This window comes from Scyliorhinus canicula, chromosome 25 (assembly GCF_902713615.1).
Source record: "Scyliorhinus canicula chromosome 25, sScyCan1.1, whole genome shotgun sequence".
In the NCBI taxonomy this organism is placed as follows: domain Eukaryota; kingdom Metazoa; phylum Chordata; class Chondrichthyes; order Carcharhiniformes; family Scyliorhinidae; genus Scyliorhinus; species Scyliorhinus canicula.
Window position 1 is genome coordinate 958,302 of NC_052170.1, and position 13,864 is coordinate 972,165.

Below are 13,864 nucleotides of genomic sequence, written 5' to 3' on the forward strand. Positions count from 1 at the left end.
CTGTGTGTCAAAAAAAGTGCTCTTCATTTTCCCTGAAGTCTCTAGTCCCCAGTGTCTAGGATAAACCTCGCTTCAAAGCCTTGGCATCCTTCCTAAATTATGGGACCCAGAATTGCACACAATATGATGCCACTGAAGGACAACATTTAAGGGCAATAAAGGATTGACCTTAGGAGACTGTGGGAGATGACCATTCGGAGCGGCAAGAGAAGTTGAAAGAGTTCTAGCTGTGTTGGAAACAGCATGAAAGGAACCTCACAAGGACACTGAGGTGGACTGCAAGGGAGATGCAGCAGAGGGGAATGATATAATTCACCGTGTCACATCCTACAGAGAGATCTCATTCTAGTTACAGAGGATATTGATGGTGAGTCTGAGTAACCTGTCTTGATGCAGTATACAGGAAGAAATCCAGAATTAGGAGATCTGAATGGAGTGGTGAGAGAGGGTGGCAATTCAAGTTCAAAGATCTTAAGGAAGAAAGGAAGGTCAGAGATTGGGTGATTGTTGGAAGGGACGGACACAAATTGATATAGCCATTTGTAAGGAACAGGTTTACAGTTACATAACATATGGAACAGAAAGGAAATCTCCCTGGGTGCCCACAAAAGCTTTAATTTCTCAGCAATTTTGTGCATACGCAGTTACACATAAACACATAATATTCCCTTTGTTTTTTTATTTTCAGGAGGTGACAGAAACTTCTAACATTTCATACCCGGTGCTGAAAACTTGGCAATAATTGGCAGAAGTACTCGCTGCAGCCAGGCAACACAGACTTTATGTAGTGGAGTCGAGGACTGGCAACTCCCGATGAAGTGACCAGCAGATTGTTTTCACAAAGAACCGGCTGAGGTTTAGACATTCTCCTTGTCACTGGACTGGACCAGCCTCACTCACAATGAAAAAAAGTCGGAGTGTCCTGGCTGTGAATGCAGAAGAGGTAAGTACTACTATTTCTGAAGAATGTAATGTATTCCAGCAAGGAGACATTCCATCCTGCGCTGTGCTTTCACGTTAAACATTAAAAGCGCTTCTTCGGCACAGTAATCTTCATTCCCCCTCTGAAGCTCACTTCTCTGACAGTCAATCCTCAGCTGACTGTCCCTCATTGGACGGCTCTCTGGACTGCCTTCCATGAGACAATGGGACCTTCTTGGACTGCCTTTCACTGGGAACAACTCCCCGGCCATCTCCCTGTAACCGGAGGTGACAGCTCTCCTGGCTGCCTGTCATTGGGGGTGACAGTCCTTCAGACTGTCTCTAACCGGGGACGACGGTTCCCTGCCCAGAAGGAAGTTGCAGTAATACTGGTACCAGCGAGACCCTGTTTTAAACGGGTGAATGAGCACAATTCTGAACTGGTGTTCCAGAGGAAAGTGTCAGTACCACTGTTTATTGGACCAGTAATACTGGCAGGCCATTAAGAATTGCCAGTAATATAGTGGCCTTACTAGCACTGTACCACTCTGTTTTTCCTTCTGGGTGGGCTGCCTCCCCTCAGTGAGGGGGACAGCCATCTGGCACCTTATCCAAATGTCACTTCATAATGTGTGAGCAAAAACAAGGGGCACGATTTTTCAGATGGTAGGGTTTACCCACCCTGCCGCCCAAAGAGTTGGTGGGGAATGCATCTGTGAGGAAATATTCAATTTTTAAATATTTTCCCAATATTACTGTGGTATACTGTGCGACAGGCTTTTGTGTGGGATTATCGGTGTGACTAACTTAATTAAACTGAAGACAGTCGACGGCAAGGTTGAGAACATCAAAAGGATGTCAGGTGTGAAAGCAAATAATTTGAAGTGGAGATGAGCAGAGCTAAGATGGAATACCAGTGGGCAGCTTGAATTGAAATTTACATTAGGAAGATAATGTAAGGGAGGAGACTTGAAGTTAACTATTGTGTTTTAAAAGCAACATGCACAAATAACATAGGTTGTAAATAGATGGAGCAAAGTAGTATAGAACATATAGAACAGTACAGCACGAACAGGCCCTTCGGCCCTCGATGTTGTGCCGAGCAATGATCACCCTACTCAAACCCACATATCCACCCTATACTCGTAACCCAAGAACTCCCCCTTAACCTTACTTTTTTAGGACACTACGGGCAATTTAGTGTGGCCAATCCACCTAACCCGCACATCTTTGGACTGTGGGAGGAAACCGGAGCACCCAGAGGAAACCCACACAGACACGGGGAGAACGTGCAGATTCCTCACAGACAGTGACCCAGGCCAGGACTTAAACCCGGGTCCCTGGCACTGTGAAGCAACAGTGCTAACCACTGTGCTACCGTGCTGCCCATGTTTGCTGATACCTGCTTACCACAGCCATTTGAGGTTCAGTGGAGGATGCTCCTTAATCCCTTGTGGTTGACAGTGTCAAAGGCCATTGTGAGGCAAAGAAACCCCTGTACAAGGGTTGGTGTTATTCCTTGCATTTCTCTTGTAGTTGCTGTGCAGTGACGATCAAGTTTGTTGTGCCCTTTAGTGAGTGGAATCCTCATTTAACTTTGGGAGGAGGTCTTCAGGCACAGAGAGGAGATTAAGGCGGACTTTTGCTATGACCTTCCCTGTGTCTGTCAGCTTGGAAATTCCTTTGTAGTTGCTGCAGCCGGACATGTCACCTTTCTTGAAGATCCTGAGATCTCCTGGCATGCTTTCCTCCTTCCAGGTAAGGGAAATGAGGTTGAGTATTCACGTCAATAATGCTTCTCTGCAGCATTGTGCCACAGTGGTTAGCACTGCTGCCTCACAGCGCCAGGGACGCAGATTCGATTCTGACCTCGGGTGACTGTCTGGGTGGAGTTGGCACTTTCTCCCCGTGTCTATGTGGGTTTCCTCCAGGTGCTCCAGTTTCTTCCTACTGTTGGCAGTATGTCAACTAAAGCTATAATTAAGAAGCCATTAAAGGTGAGGTAAATATTAATTTTGACCACCTACTTGGTTACAGATAAAGAGCTAATGGAATACTGTTTTGATTGCTGGAGATTCCCTGGAGTGTAAGTAATTGATGAGGGATTGTATTTAGTCTTAGCTGAGCCTCCCATGGAAGTTAGTCGGACACAGATGATGTAATTAATGGAAGAAGCCAAGTCTGTCTGTAGTTTTGCAGTCTGTTATAGGATTTTAAGTTGAACAGCAGTTTTGCCAAACGCTGTTAGGTTGAGCAGAAGTGTATTGGATCTTCTCTTGAAAGGAACTCTCTCCAAAGGTCTGCACAGCTAATCAAGTAACCTATTTGCTAACTTTATTTATAAATGGCATTTGAACTGTATTGGGCTGCTTAATTAGAATTAGTAGCGGGGGAGATAGTATGTTTAAGTTTTTATTTTATTTAAGAACTGTTTAATTGATAATTCTAAAGCTATTTCTTTGGTGTTAATATGATAAATGTGTTTAAATTAAAGTTTGTTTTAACATAAAAGATACCTTTTGGTCAGAGCCATCACATCTGGGGTGTATTTTCCTTTCCTCACGGTTTTACAAATTGAAGAATTGTTTGGGGATCTAATAACTTGGGTCCGGTTCGGTATCCTAACAGTAGTCTTGACTGCACTAAAGAAAACTTGCATATTATGTTTATCAGCTAACTGAAGGATCTCCTGTACTTTATCCACCCACCATCTGTTCTTTAGATTGCGTGTTTTTTCTGGACCTCATATTTTATAAGTTCATAAGCTATAGGAGCAGAATTAGGCCATTTGACCCATCGAGTCTGCTCCGCCATTCTATCATGGCTGATATGTTCCTCATCTGTTACCTACAATGTTACAAACCAAGAGCTGGATTGTGAAATCAGCCAGAGCATCTCCTCCCTAGAACACATGACCGAGGAGCAGGAGTCGGCAATTTAGCCTCCCGGGCCTAACACCCTCAATGTGATCATGGCTGATCCCATCCAGGCCTTAACTCCATCGCCCTGCCCATTCTCCATAACCCTTCAACCCATTACCAATTAAAAATCGATCTAACTCCTTAAAGTCACTCACTGTCCCAGCATCCACCGCACTCTGGGGTAGCAAATTCAGCCATGTGTGGAGCTGTTTCCTCACTCTCTAGTTGAGTTGCTGTTTCAGGAAAAGAAAACCTTGACTTGCAGCTTAATGATCAGCTCCTGGGTCTCCTGGACATTCCCATCAAACCAGTCCTGGTGTTTACTAGCCGTGTGACCAACCGCCTCTTCATTGTTTTATGATCCCAGCTGATGTTAGAACTGGACGGGAAGATCCCAGAATACAATTCTGGCTCAAATCATCGTAACATTTACTTTTGTTTAGAAAGTATGGAGGAGCAGAGTCACAGGACCGCTAATTAGTTTTATCTACAAAAAAAAACATTTATTAAATATGAAAAGGTTAATTATAGTACAATAGTCCTTTCACCCTCCCACTTAGCTTCACAAATATATGGAACTGCTGGGTATAATAACTCTGCAGAGAAATTATGACAGATTGCTGGCCACACAGTATCAGTCTTGCAGGGTTAGCTCATCTCTAATGACAAAGAATGTATGGAGCTCGTGGGTAAGCTCCCTTGAGAACATGGACCAACATTCATGAAAACATTGTGAAGCTGTCTGCATGTGATATCTGCCTGTAGGTCATCTTTCAGCTCCTGGATTCTATGAGAGGAGAGCACCTCTTTAGTCATGATATTGATGTCCCAGTCATGATCTGCTTGATCAGTAGTGGGTAGAAAGGGCATCAACCAGGTACAGCTCCTTACCATGTTTGTAGATGACGGAAGTTGTAGCATTGTAGCTTCAGCACCATGTGCAGACGCAGTGTGAAGAAGCTTTTTTAGAATAGTTATGAGTGACTGCAAGATACTCTTCACTTCGATTCTCATTGCAGAACTCTCTTCTCAATCTGCTTCACTGTGACGCTGACTGCAGGACACCGTTCCCAGACTGCTTCACTGTGACGCTGACTGCAGGACACCGTTCCCAGACTGCTTCACTGTGATGCTGACTGCGAGGACACCATTCCCAGACTGCTTCACTGTGAAACTGCCTGTGAGAACACCGTTCCCAGACTTCTTCACTGTGACGCTGACTGCAGGACACTCTTCCCAGACTGCTTCACTGTGACGCTGTGAGGACACCGTTCCCAGACTGCTTCGCTGTGACGCTGACTGTGAGGACACCGTTCCCAGACTGCTTCACTGTGACGCTGACTGTGAGGACACTGTTCCCAGACTGCTTCACTGTGACGCTGTGAGGACACCGTTCCCAGACTGCTTCACTGTGACACTGACTGCGAGGACACCGTTCCCAGACTGCTTCACTGTGACGCTGACTGTGAGGACACCGTTCCCAGATTGCTTCACTGTGACACTGACTGCGGCTACACCGTTCCCAGACTGCTCACTGTGACGCTGACTGTGAAGACACCGTTCCCAGACTGCTTCACTGTGACACTGACTGTGAGGACACCGTTCCCAGACTGCTTCACTTTGACGCTGACTGTGTGGACACCATTCCCAGACTGCTTTACTGTGACACTGACTGTGAGGACACCATTCCCAGACTGCTTCACTGTGATGCTGACGGCAGGACACCGTTCCCAGACTGCTTCACTTTGACGCTGACTGTGTGGACACCATTCCCAGACTGCTCACTGTGATGCTGACTGTGAGGACACCGTTCCCAGACTGCTTCACTGTGACGCTGACTGTGAGGACACTGTTCCCAGACTGCTCACTGTGATGCTGACTGTGAAGACACCGTTCCCAGACTGCTTCACTGTGACACTGACTGTGAAGACACCGTTCCCAGACTGCTTCACTGTGACACTGACGGCAGGACACCGTTCCCAGACTGCTTCACTGTGACACTGACTGCGAGGACACTGTTCCCAGACTGCTTCACTGTGACGCTGACTGTGAGGACACCGTTCCCAGACTGCTTCACTGTGACGCTGACTGTGAGGACACCGTTCCCAGACTGCTTCACTGTGACGCTGTGAGGACACCGTTCCCAGACTGCTTCACTGTGACACTGACTGTGAAGACACCGTTCCCAGACTGCTTCACTGTGACACTGACTGTGAAGACACCGTTCCCAGACTGCTTCACTGTGAGGCTGCGAGGACACCGTTCCCAGACTGCTTCACTTTGACGCTGACTGTGTGGACACCATTCCCAGACTGCTTTACTGTGACACTGACTGTGAGGACACCATTCCCAGACTGCTTCACTGTGACGCTGACGGCGAGGACACCGTTCCCAGACTGCTTCACTGTGACGCTGACTGCAGGACACTCTTCCCAGACTGCTTCACTGTGAGGCTGGCTGCGAGGACACCGTTCCCAGACTGTTTCACTGTGATGCTGACTGCGAGAACACCGTTCCCAGACTGCTTCACTGTGATGCTGACTGCGAGAACACCGTTCCCAGACTGCTTCACTGTGACGCTGACTGCAGGACACTCTTCCCAGACTGCTTCACTGTGACGCTGTGAGGACACCGTTCCCAGACTGCTTCACTGTGAGGCTGGCTGCGAGGACACCGTTCCCAGACTGCTTCACTGTGACACTGACTGCGAGGACACCGTTCCCAGACTGCTTCACTGTGACGCTGACTGCGAGGACACCGTTCCCAGACTGCTTCACTGTGACACTGACTGTGAAGACACCGTTCCCAGACTGCTTCACTGTGACGCTGACTGCGAGGACACCGTTCCCAGACTGCTTCACTGTGACGCTGACTGCAGAACACTGTTCCCAGACTGCTTCACTGTGACACTGACTGTGAGGACACCGTTCCCAGACTGCTTCACTGTGACGCTGTGAGGACACCGTTCCCAGACTGCTTCACTGTGACACTGACTGTGAGGACACCGTTCCCAGACTGCTTCACTTTGACGCTGACTGTGTGGACACCATTCCCAGACTGCTTTACTGTGACACTGACTGTGAGGACACCATTCCCAGACTGCTTCACTGTGATGCTGACGGCAGGACACCGTTCCCAGACTGCTTCACTGTGACGCTGACTGTGAGGACACTGTTCCCAGACTGCTCACTGTGATGCTGACTGTGAGGACACCGTTCCCAGACTGCTTCACTGTGACGCTGACTGTGAGGACACTGTTCCCAGACTGCTCACTGTGATGCTGACTGTGAAGACACCGTTCCCAGACTGCTTCACTGTGACACTGACTGTGAAGACACCGTTCCCAGACTGCTTCACTGTGACATTGACTGTGAGGACACCGTTCCCAGACTGCTTCACTGTGACACTGACTGCGAGGACACTGTTCCCAGACTGCTTCACTGTGACGCTGACTGTGAGGACACCGTTCCCAGACTGCTTCACTGTGACGCTGACTGTGAAGACACCGTTCCCAGACTGCTTCACTGTGACGCTGTGAGGACACCGTTCCCAGACTGCTTCACTGTGACACTGACTGTGAAGACACCGTTCCCAGACTGCTTCACTGTGACGCTGACTGTGAAGACACCGTTCCCAGACTGCTTCACTGTGACGCTGTGAGGACACCGTTCCCAGACTGCTTCACTGTGACACTGACTGTGAGGACACCGTTCCCAGACTGCTCACTGTGATGCTGACGGCAGGACACCGTTCCCAGACTGCTTCACTGTGACGCTGACTGTGAGGACACCATTCCCAGACTGCTCACTGTGATGCTGACTGTGAGGACACCGTTCCCAGACTGCTTCACTGTGACGCTGTGAGGACACCATTCCCAGACTGCTCACTGTGATGCTGACTGTGAGGACACCGTTCCCAGACTGCTCACTGTGAGGCTGACTGCAGGACACCGTTCCCAGACTGCTTCACTTTGACGCTGACTGTGTGGACACCATTCCCAGACTGCTCACTGTGATGCTGACTGTGAGGACACCGTTCCCAGACTGCTTCACTGTGACACTGACTGCGGCTACACCGTTCCCAGACTGCTTCACTGTGACGCTGACTGTGAGGACACCATTCCCAGACTGCTCACTGTGATGCTGACTGTGAGGACACCGTTCCCAGACTGCTTCACTGTGATGCTGAAGCGATGAGTGGGAGGGTTAGGAAGGGAAGCAGCAGCTATGAGAATTGGGGCGCGGCAGAGTCAGCGAGTGGAGAGATCCAAGGAGCGGGAAAGGCCGCTCCAAAATAGCATTGATTGGGTCAGATGGTGCTGTTTTGGCCCTGGCATAAAATGAGGTGGAAGTGTAAACTGGCCCCGAATCATCCACAATGTTAAAGTGGAATGGCAGTGAATGAGGCAACTTAAAGTAGGAACTTACTACACTGCTCTTGTGAACTCCTGCAAAACCTCCTCGGTAACCCAGGGCGGAATCTCCCCCCCCCCCCCCCCCCTCCCCCGGGCCCCCCGCCCTTGGTCACAGTGGGGGCAGGGTTATAAAATACAGTGAGCCATTGAAAATTTCCCCCGGTAAATGGGACTTTTGTTCGCAACTCCTCACCCCTACATTTGATAGTCTTTCCCTTATTGATGAAAATCCCTGGTGTGTTCCTTTTGATAAATGAGGCATCTAAATGCAAATTGTGCATGGTGTGTTGAAAGACTGTGGAAAGTCAGCTTTGAATCGTGAATAGTGAAAGCTGCAGGGCTGGGATACCCTCTGGTGAACGGAAAGCTGAACTACACAGGATGAGATCCTGAGCTCTGATAAATCCGTGAAGAAAACCATATCATTCATCTAAATTCAAAATAAATGAAAAGGTCTAAGCATCAAAGTTTGAAAAGATGACAAATCTCGGCTATGAATTTTGATAAGGTGCTTTATTTCTGGATCGATGGAAATCCCATTTGTATTCTGTCTCTGTGAAGGATGTGTCTGCAGTCAGGTGGTGCTTTGTCTGGACCTGGAATTACAAGTGCTCCTTCTGCAGTTTCCATCTGTTGACTGGATTAGTAAACCTGGTTTGCTTGTTGAAAGGGGGACTGCATTGTTCCAGCTCCTCTCACAGATTGCTGCATCTTGTATCAAACCCAGTACACATACAATCCAGCTGTATCTGCAGCACACAAAGGGTAAAAAAAAGTCACCTTACTATAAAACCTGGCACTCACCAGTCATTGATAATGGTACAGGCATCTTTTCATAGTCTCATTGTAAACATGTGATTGGAGTTTACTGAAGGAAGCCCAGGACCCTTTAAATCGTTCATCTCAGCTTTCAATTTCTGCCCTGGTCCTGCTTCCTTTGTAAACTTCATCATTTTACTCCTCATTTTGCCAATGGGTAGCACAGTGGTTAGCACTGTTGCTTCACAGCGCCAGGAACCCGGGTTTGATCCCCGGCTTGGGTCACTGTCTGTGTGGAGTCTGCACCACCTCCCCGTGTCTGCGTGGGTTTCCTCCGGGTGCTCCGGTTTCCTCCCACAAGTCCCGAAAGACGTGCTTCTTAGGTGAATTGGACAATCTGAATTCTCCCTCCGTGTACCTGAAGAGACACCGGATGTGGCAACTGGGGGCTTTTCACAGTCAGTTCATTGTAAGCCTACTTGTGACAATAAAGATGATGATTATTATTATAAACAGCGTTGCTGATGCAAAATGATTATATTAGTATTCCTGTTGTTTTAATTTCCTTTTCCAATCTGTGTATTTTGTTACTTCTGCCCTCGTTGGTTGTTGAAACAGCCCCTTTCTGTACCCACTTTCTCCCTGGCCAGAAATGCAGGCAGAGTTTCCTCTCCTGTTTTTTTGGAATAGAGCTGATTTTAACACCTTTCACAGACTCCAAGTTAAGGCTGCTGTGTGTCAACTTTTAACATTTTCCCTAAGGATTTACATTTTAACAAGTCCTCCCCCTGCCCTTTATAAATAACAGGATTTGTGCTAACACAATGCTTCCCTCAAGATTAAAGGCTGGGGAGGAGATAAAATACTCTGCTATGAGCCTGTGCTTCCCACTTGATGTGGAGAATGTGTGAATGGCAGAATGCTCCTTGAGGCTAAGGGTTTCTAACTAACAGCTTCCTTCTCCCACCAGGTCCAGAATCCTTAACATCAGTTCCTCTCTGAAGGTCCATGTTTAACTCAGTGCCCTTCTAAAGTGAACGGTCCGTGAGTCATGCTGTCGTTCCCATCCCCTTTCCCGTCTAGGTAAAGGCTGTAGCTAGCACAATCTTTCTATTTTTACATTTTTCTATTTTAAAAACTGCTGCAGCATTTACGTTGTGTAAATTTTGCAGATAAAGTGAGGCTGTTCCTGCTTTCCCATAGAGGGGTTTGAGAAGACTATGCCATGGGAAGACTATGGCATTAGTTAGTGGATTAATAAACCAGACGCCACATCTAATGATCCAAGCCCATGAGGCTGGAGATTATGCTTCCACTGGGGCGTTTGAAGATGGGGGGGGAAGCACATAAAATCACGCCCTCACCCACCTTACCACCCAACCACTCTGAAATTTGCCAGCCCATCCTTACGTCTGTTGAGCCCCTTAAATGGCCAACTAATGGCCTCTGAGAGTCTTAACCTGCTGCCGCCAGGATTTCATCTGCAGCTCGGGCAGACCCACACCCAGGGGCTGGTACCGGGCAAAGGGATAGGGACCGCCTTTCCAGCACACACACACACTCACACTCACGCACACACACTCACGCACACACACTCACGCACACACACTCACGCACACACACATGCGCACACTCACGCACACACACTCACACACACAAACACCCACTCACACACACACACACTCTCATTCACTCACACACTCACTCAGAAACACACACTCTCACACACACACGCACACATACACTTACACACACACACTCACAAACACACATACACTCACAAACACACACACACGCACACATACACTCACTCACATGCACATATGCACACACACTCACACACAAACACATACACACACACACACGCACACATACACTCACACACTCACACATTCACTCACACGCGCGCGCACACACAATCACTCACACATACAAACACACACACTAACACCCAAACTCACTCACACGCACACTCACTCACACACACACTCACATACTCACTCGCACACACACACTCACTCACTCACACACTCACATTGACACACACACACACTCACTCAGAAACACACATTCTCTCACACATGCACACTCACTCACACACACTCACTCACACATACACTCACACGCACACTTACACACATACACTCACACACACTCACTCACGCACACACAAACGCACACATACATACGCACAAACACACTCACACACACACTCACACACACACTCAGACACACACGCACTCACACGTGCACACTCACTCACAAACTCACACACTCACTCACTCATACACACTCACACTCACTCACACACTCACTCAAACACTCACTCACACACACATACACCAGCAAGCCCACCAAGGAGCAGAAACTCCACATCCTCCACTCATGCATGGGCACGGCGGTATACTCAATGATTGAGGATGAAAATGATTATGACGTGGCCATGGATATCCTGAGAGGACACTTTCTCTGGCTGGTCAACGAAGTATATGCGCGGCATCTCCTGACTACTAGACTACAGTTCCCTGGTGAGTCCCTCGACGAGTTTTTCCAGGCCCTCACGGCTCTAGGGAGAATTTGCGACTGTCCCCACGTTTCTGCGACTGAGTACATGTAACTTTTAATCAGAGACGCTTATGTTGCCGGCATGCAATCCTCCTCTATCCGCCAACGATTACTGGAGAAGAATGCCCTCAGCCTAGCTGAGGCACGGGCCCTTGCAACCTCCCTGGAGGTCGCCGACCTGAACGCCCGTGCATACGCCCCCAGCCGCGCGGCAACCCCTTGGACTTCATGGCACGCGCCACCTCCGTCCTCCGCTGACCCCGACCCACCCCCCAGGCCTGCGCTGCGGGATGCTCCGACAAGCTAACGGGGCCCCGCTGCTATTTTTGCGGCCTCTCCAAACACCTGCGCTGCCCGGCTGGCTCCGCTCTGTGTAAGAGCTGCGGGAAGAAGGGCCACTACGCTGTGGTCTGCCAGACCAAGTCGGTCGCTGCTGTTTCGCGCAGCGACCACGGGTCGCCCCCCCAGGGCCCAGCATTGCGCACTAACCTCCCTGCCCCCGCAACAGGCCCACGGTCCTCCCTACCCCCGCTCCCGGCTGCCCTGACAGGCCCGCAGACGCCGCTGACATTGCCCCCAGCCGCCACGAGGTTCCCACGGGCGCCGCCATCTTGGGCCCCGGACGCCACGTGTGGGTCATGGGGGCCGCCACCTTGGGGCCCCGGCTCCACGTGCGGGTCCTGGGCGCCGCCATCTTGGGGCCCCGATCCCACGTGCGGGTCCTGGGCGCCGCCATCTTGGGCCTACACGGAAGGCTCTGTCACCGAGGAGGATCTGGAACTCTCGCCACGACTTGCTTCCATCACGCTCGACCGGTCGCAACCACGCACGCTCGCCAAGACTACAACAACGATCCAGCTCAACGGGCATGAGACAAAACGCCTACTGGAATCCGGGAGCACGGAAAGTTTCGTCCACCCCGACATGCAAGTCGTCCTCAGGATCCCCTCTCCCGACCTGGCTGGCCACCCCCGGGCCCATCTTGCTCCGGAAGTATGTGCGGGTGCACAGGTCCGACCCGTTGGTTGAGCGAGTCCAGTTACTCCACGCCAACCCGCAGTATGCGTATGTGGAGTATCCCGACGGTCGGCAGGATACGGTTTCGCTTCGGGACCTGGCACCCGCCGGCGTGCGGCCTTCTCCCCTTACATCAACACCTCCCCCCCCCAACCCCAATTCCCCCAGCGCCCCCACGACCCAGGGCACAGACCCCCTTTTCCCCGATCACAGCGTCTCCACCACCGGCCTGGGGTACGGAGACACATCTACGACCGACGCTCCTGGAGGCAAGGACGACCATCGGCCCGACGTCACCGGCTCCACTGCGACGGTCCACCAGAACACCACAGGCTGATCGTGTCCATCTGATGCAACCATGGGACTTTATTGGACTCTATTGTAATTTTTTTTGCATCCTACTGTATTTAGTTTTGTTCATTTTGCCACGAGCCAGTGGGCAGCCCCCATCTTCTTGATTGTCTCTACACATACCACCAGTCCTCAGCCCCCCCCCTCCCCTCCCCTCTCTCTCTTCCCCTTACAACACCCCCCCTGCCTTCTTTCTCCATAAGGGGTGAATGTGGTGGTATGAATGGGAGCACTGCAGAGCATTGGTTTCCCATTGGCTCTGGCTGGTCATGTGCCTCTCGTCTGATTGGCTGGAACTCGTCATGTGACTGCTCACCAAATGGTCAGAAGGCAAGTAGACCCCGCCTCTGAGGCGGGGTATAAGTACCCAGAGTTCCCGGCGGTCGGCTTTTCTCTGTAGTCGACCACCGGGCTAACAACTAGCTGATTAAAGCCTAAGTTTGGACCTTCATCGTGTGTTGTGTCCAATTGATGGTACATCAGAGTGTGTGTGTGAGAGAGAGAGTGAGACAGCATGTGTGTGAAAGAGAGAGTGAGGGAGTGTGTAAGCGAAGGAGGGAGTATGTGTGTGTGAGTGAGTGTGAGGGAGTGTGTGTGTGAATGAGAGGGAAGGAGGGTGTGTGAGAGAGTGTGAGTGAACGAAGAAGGGTGTGAGTGAGAGAGAAGAGTTTGTGCGCGGGAAAGAATGAGGGAGTGTGAGGGAAAGAGTGTACGTGTGTAACAGCTAGTGTGTGAAAATGAAGGAGGGACTGTGTGTGTGTGAGAGAGAGTGAGGGAGTGTGTGTGTGAGAGAGAGTGAGGGAGTGTGTGTGAGAGAGTGAAGGGGTGTGTGAGAGTGAGGATGTGTGTATGAGAGAGAGTGAGGGTGTGTGTGTGTGAGAGAGAGTGTGAGGGGGTGTGTGCGTGTGAGAGAGTG

General features: G+C 50.1%; 1 protein-coding gene and 1 long non-coding RNA gene across 2 annotated transcripts in view; one reads left to right on the forward strand and one right to left on the reverse strand.

Annotated features, from left to right (window-relative positions):
• The window catches only part of LOC119957195 (cAMP-specific 3',5'-cyclic phosphodiesterase 4B-like), a 597,446-nt gene that overhangs the window by 121,667 nt on the left and 461,915 nt on the right, over positions 1–13,864 (forward strand). The window contains exon 3 of the mRNA XM_038785008.1: positions 689–943. Coding sequence (XP_038640936.1) covers positions 902–943 — 42 coding nt within the window. The 5' untranslated portion in view covers positions 689–901. The remainder of the gene's footprint in view (positions 1–688; positions 944–13,864) is intronic.
• LOC119957197 overlaps positions 8,751–13,864 on the reverse strand; it is a 33,632-nt gene continuing 28,518 nt past the window's right edge. Inside the window, exon 2 of the long non-coding RNA XR_005458763.1 lies at positions 8,751–9,005. This is a non-coding gene — a long non-coding RNA (uncharacterized LOC119957197). The remainder of the gene's footprint in view (positions 9,006–13,864) is intronic.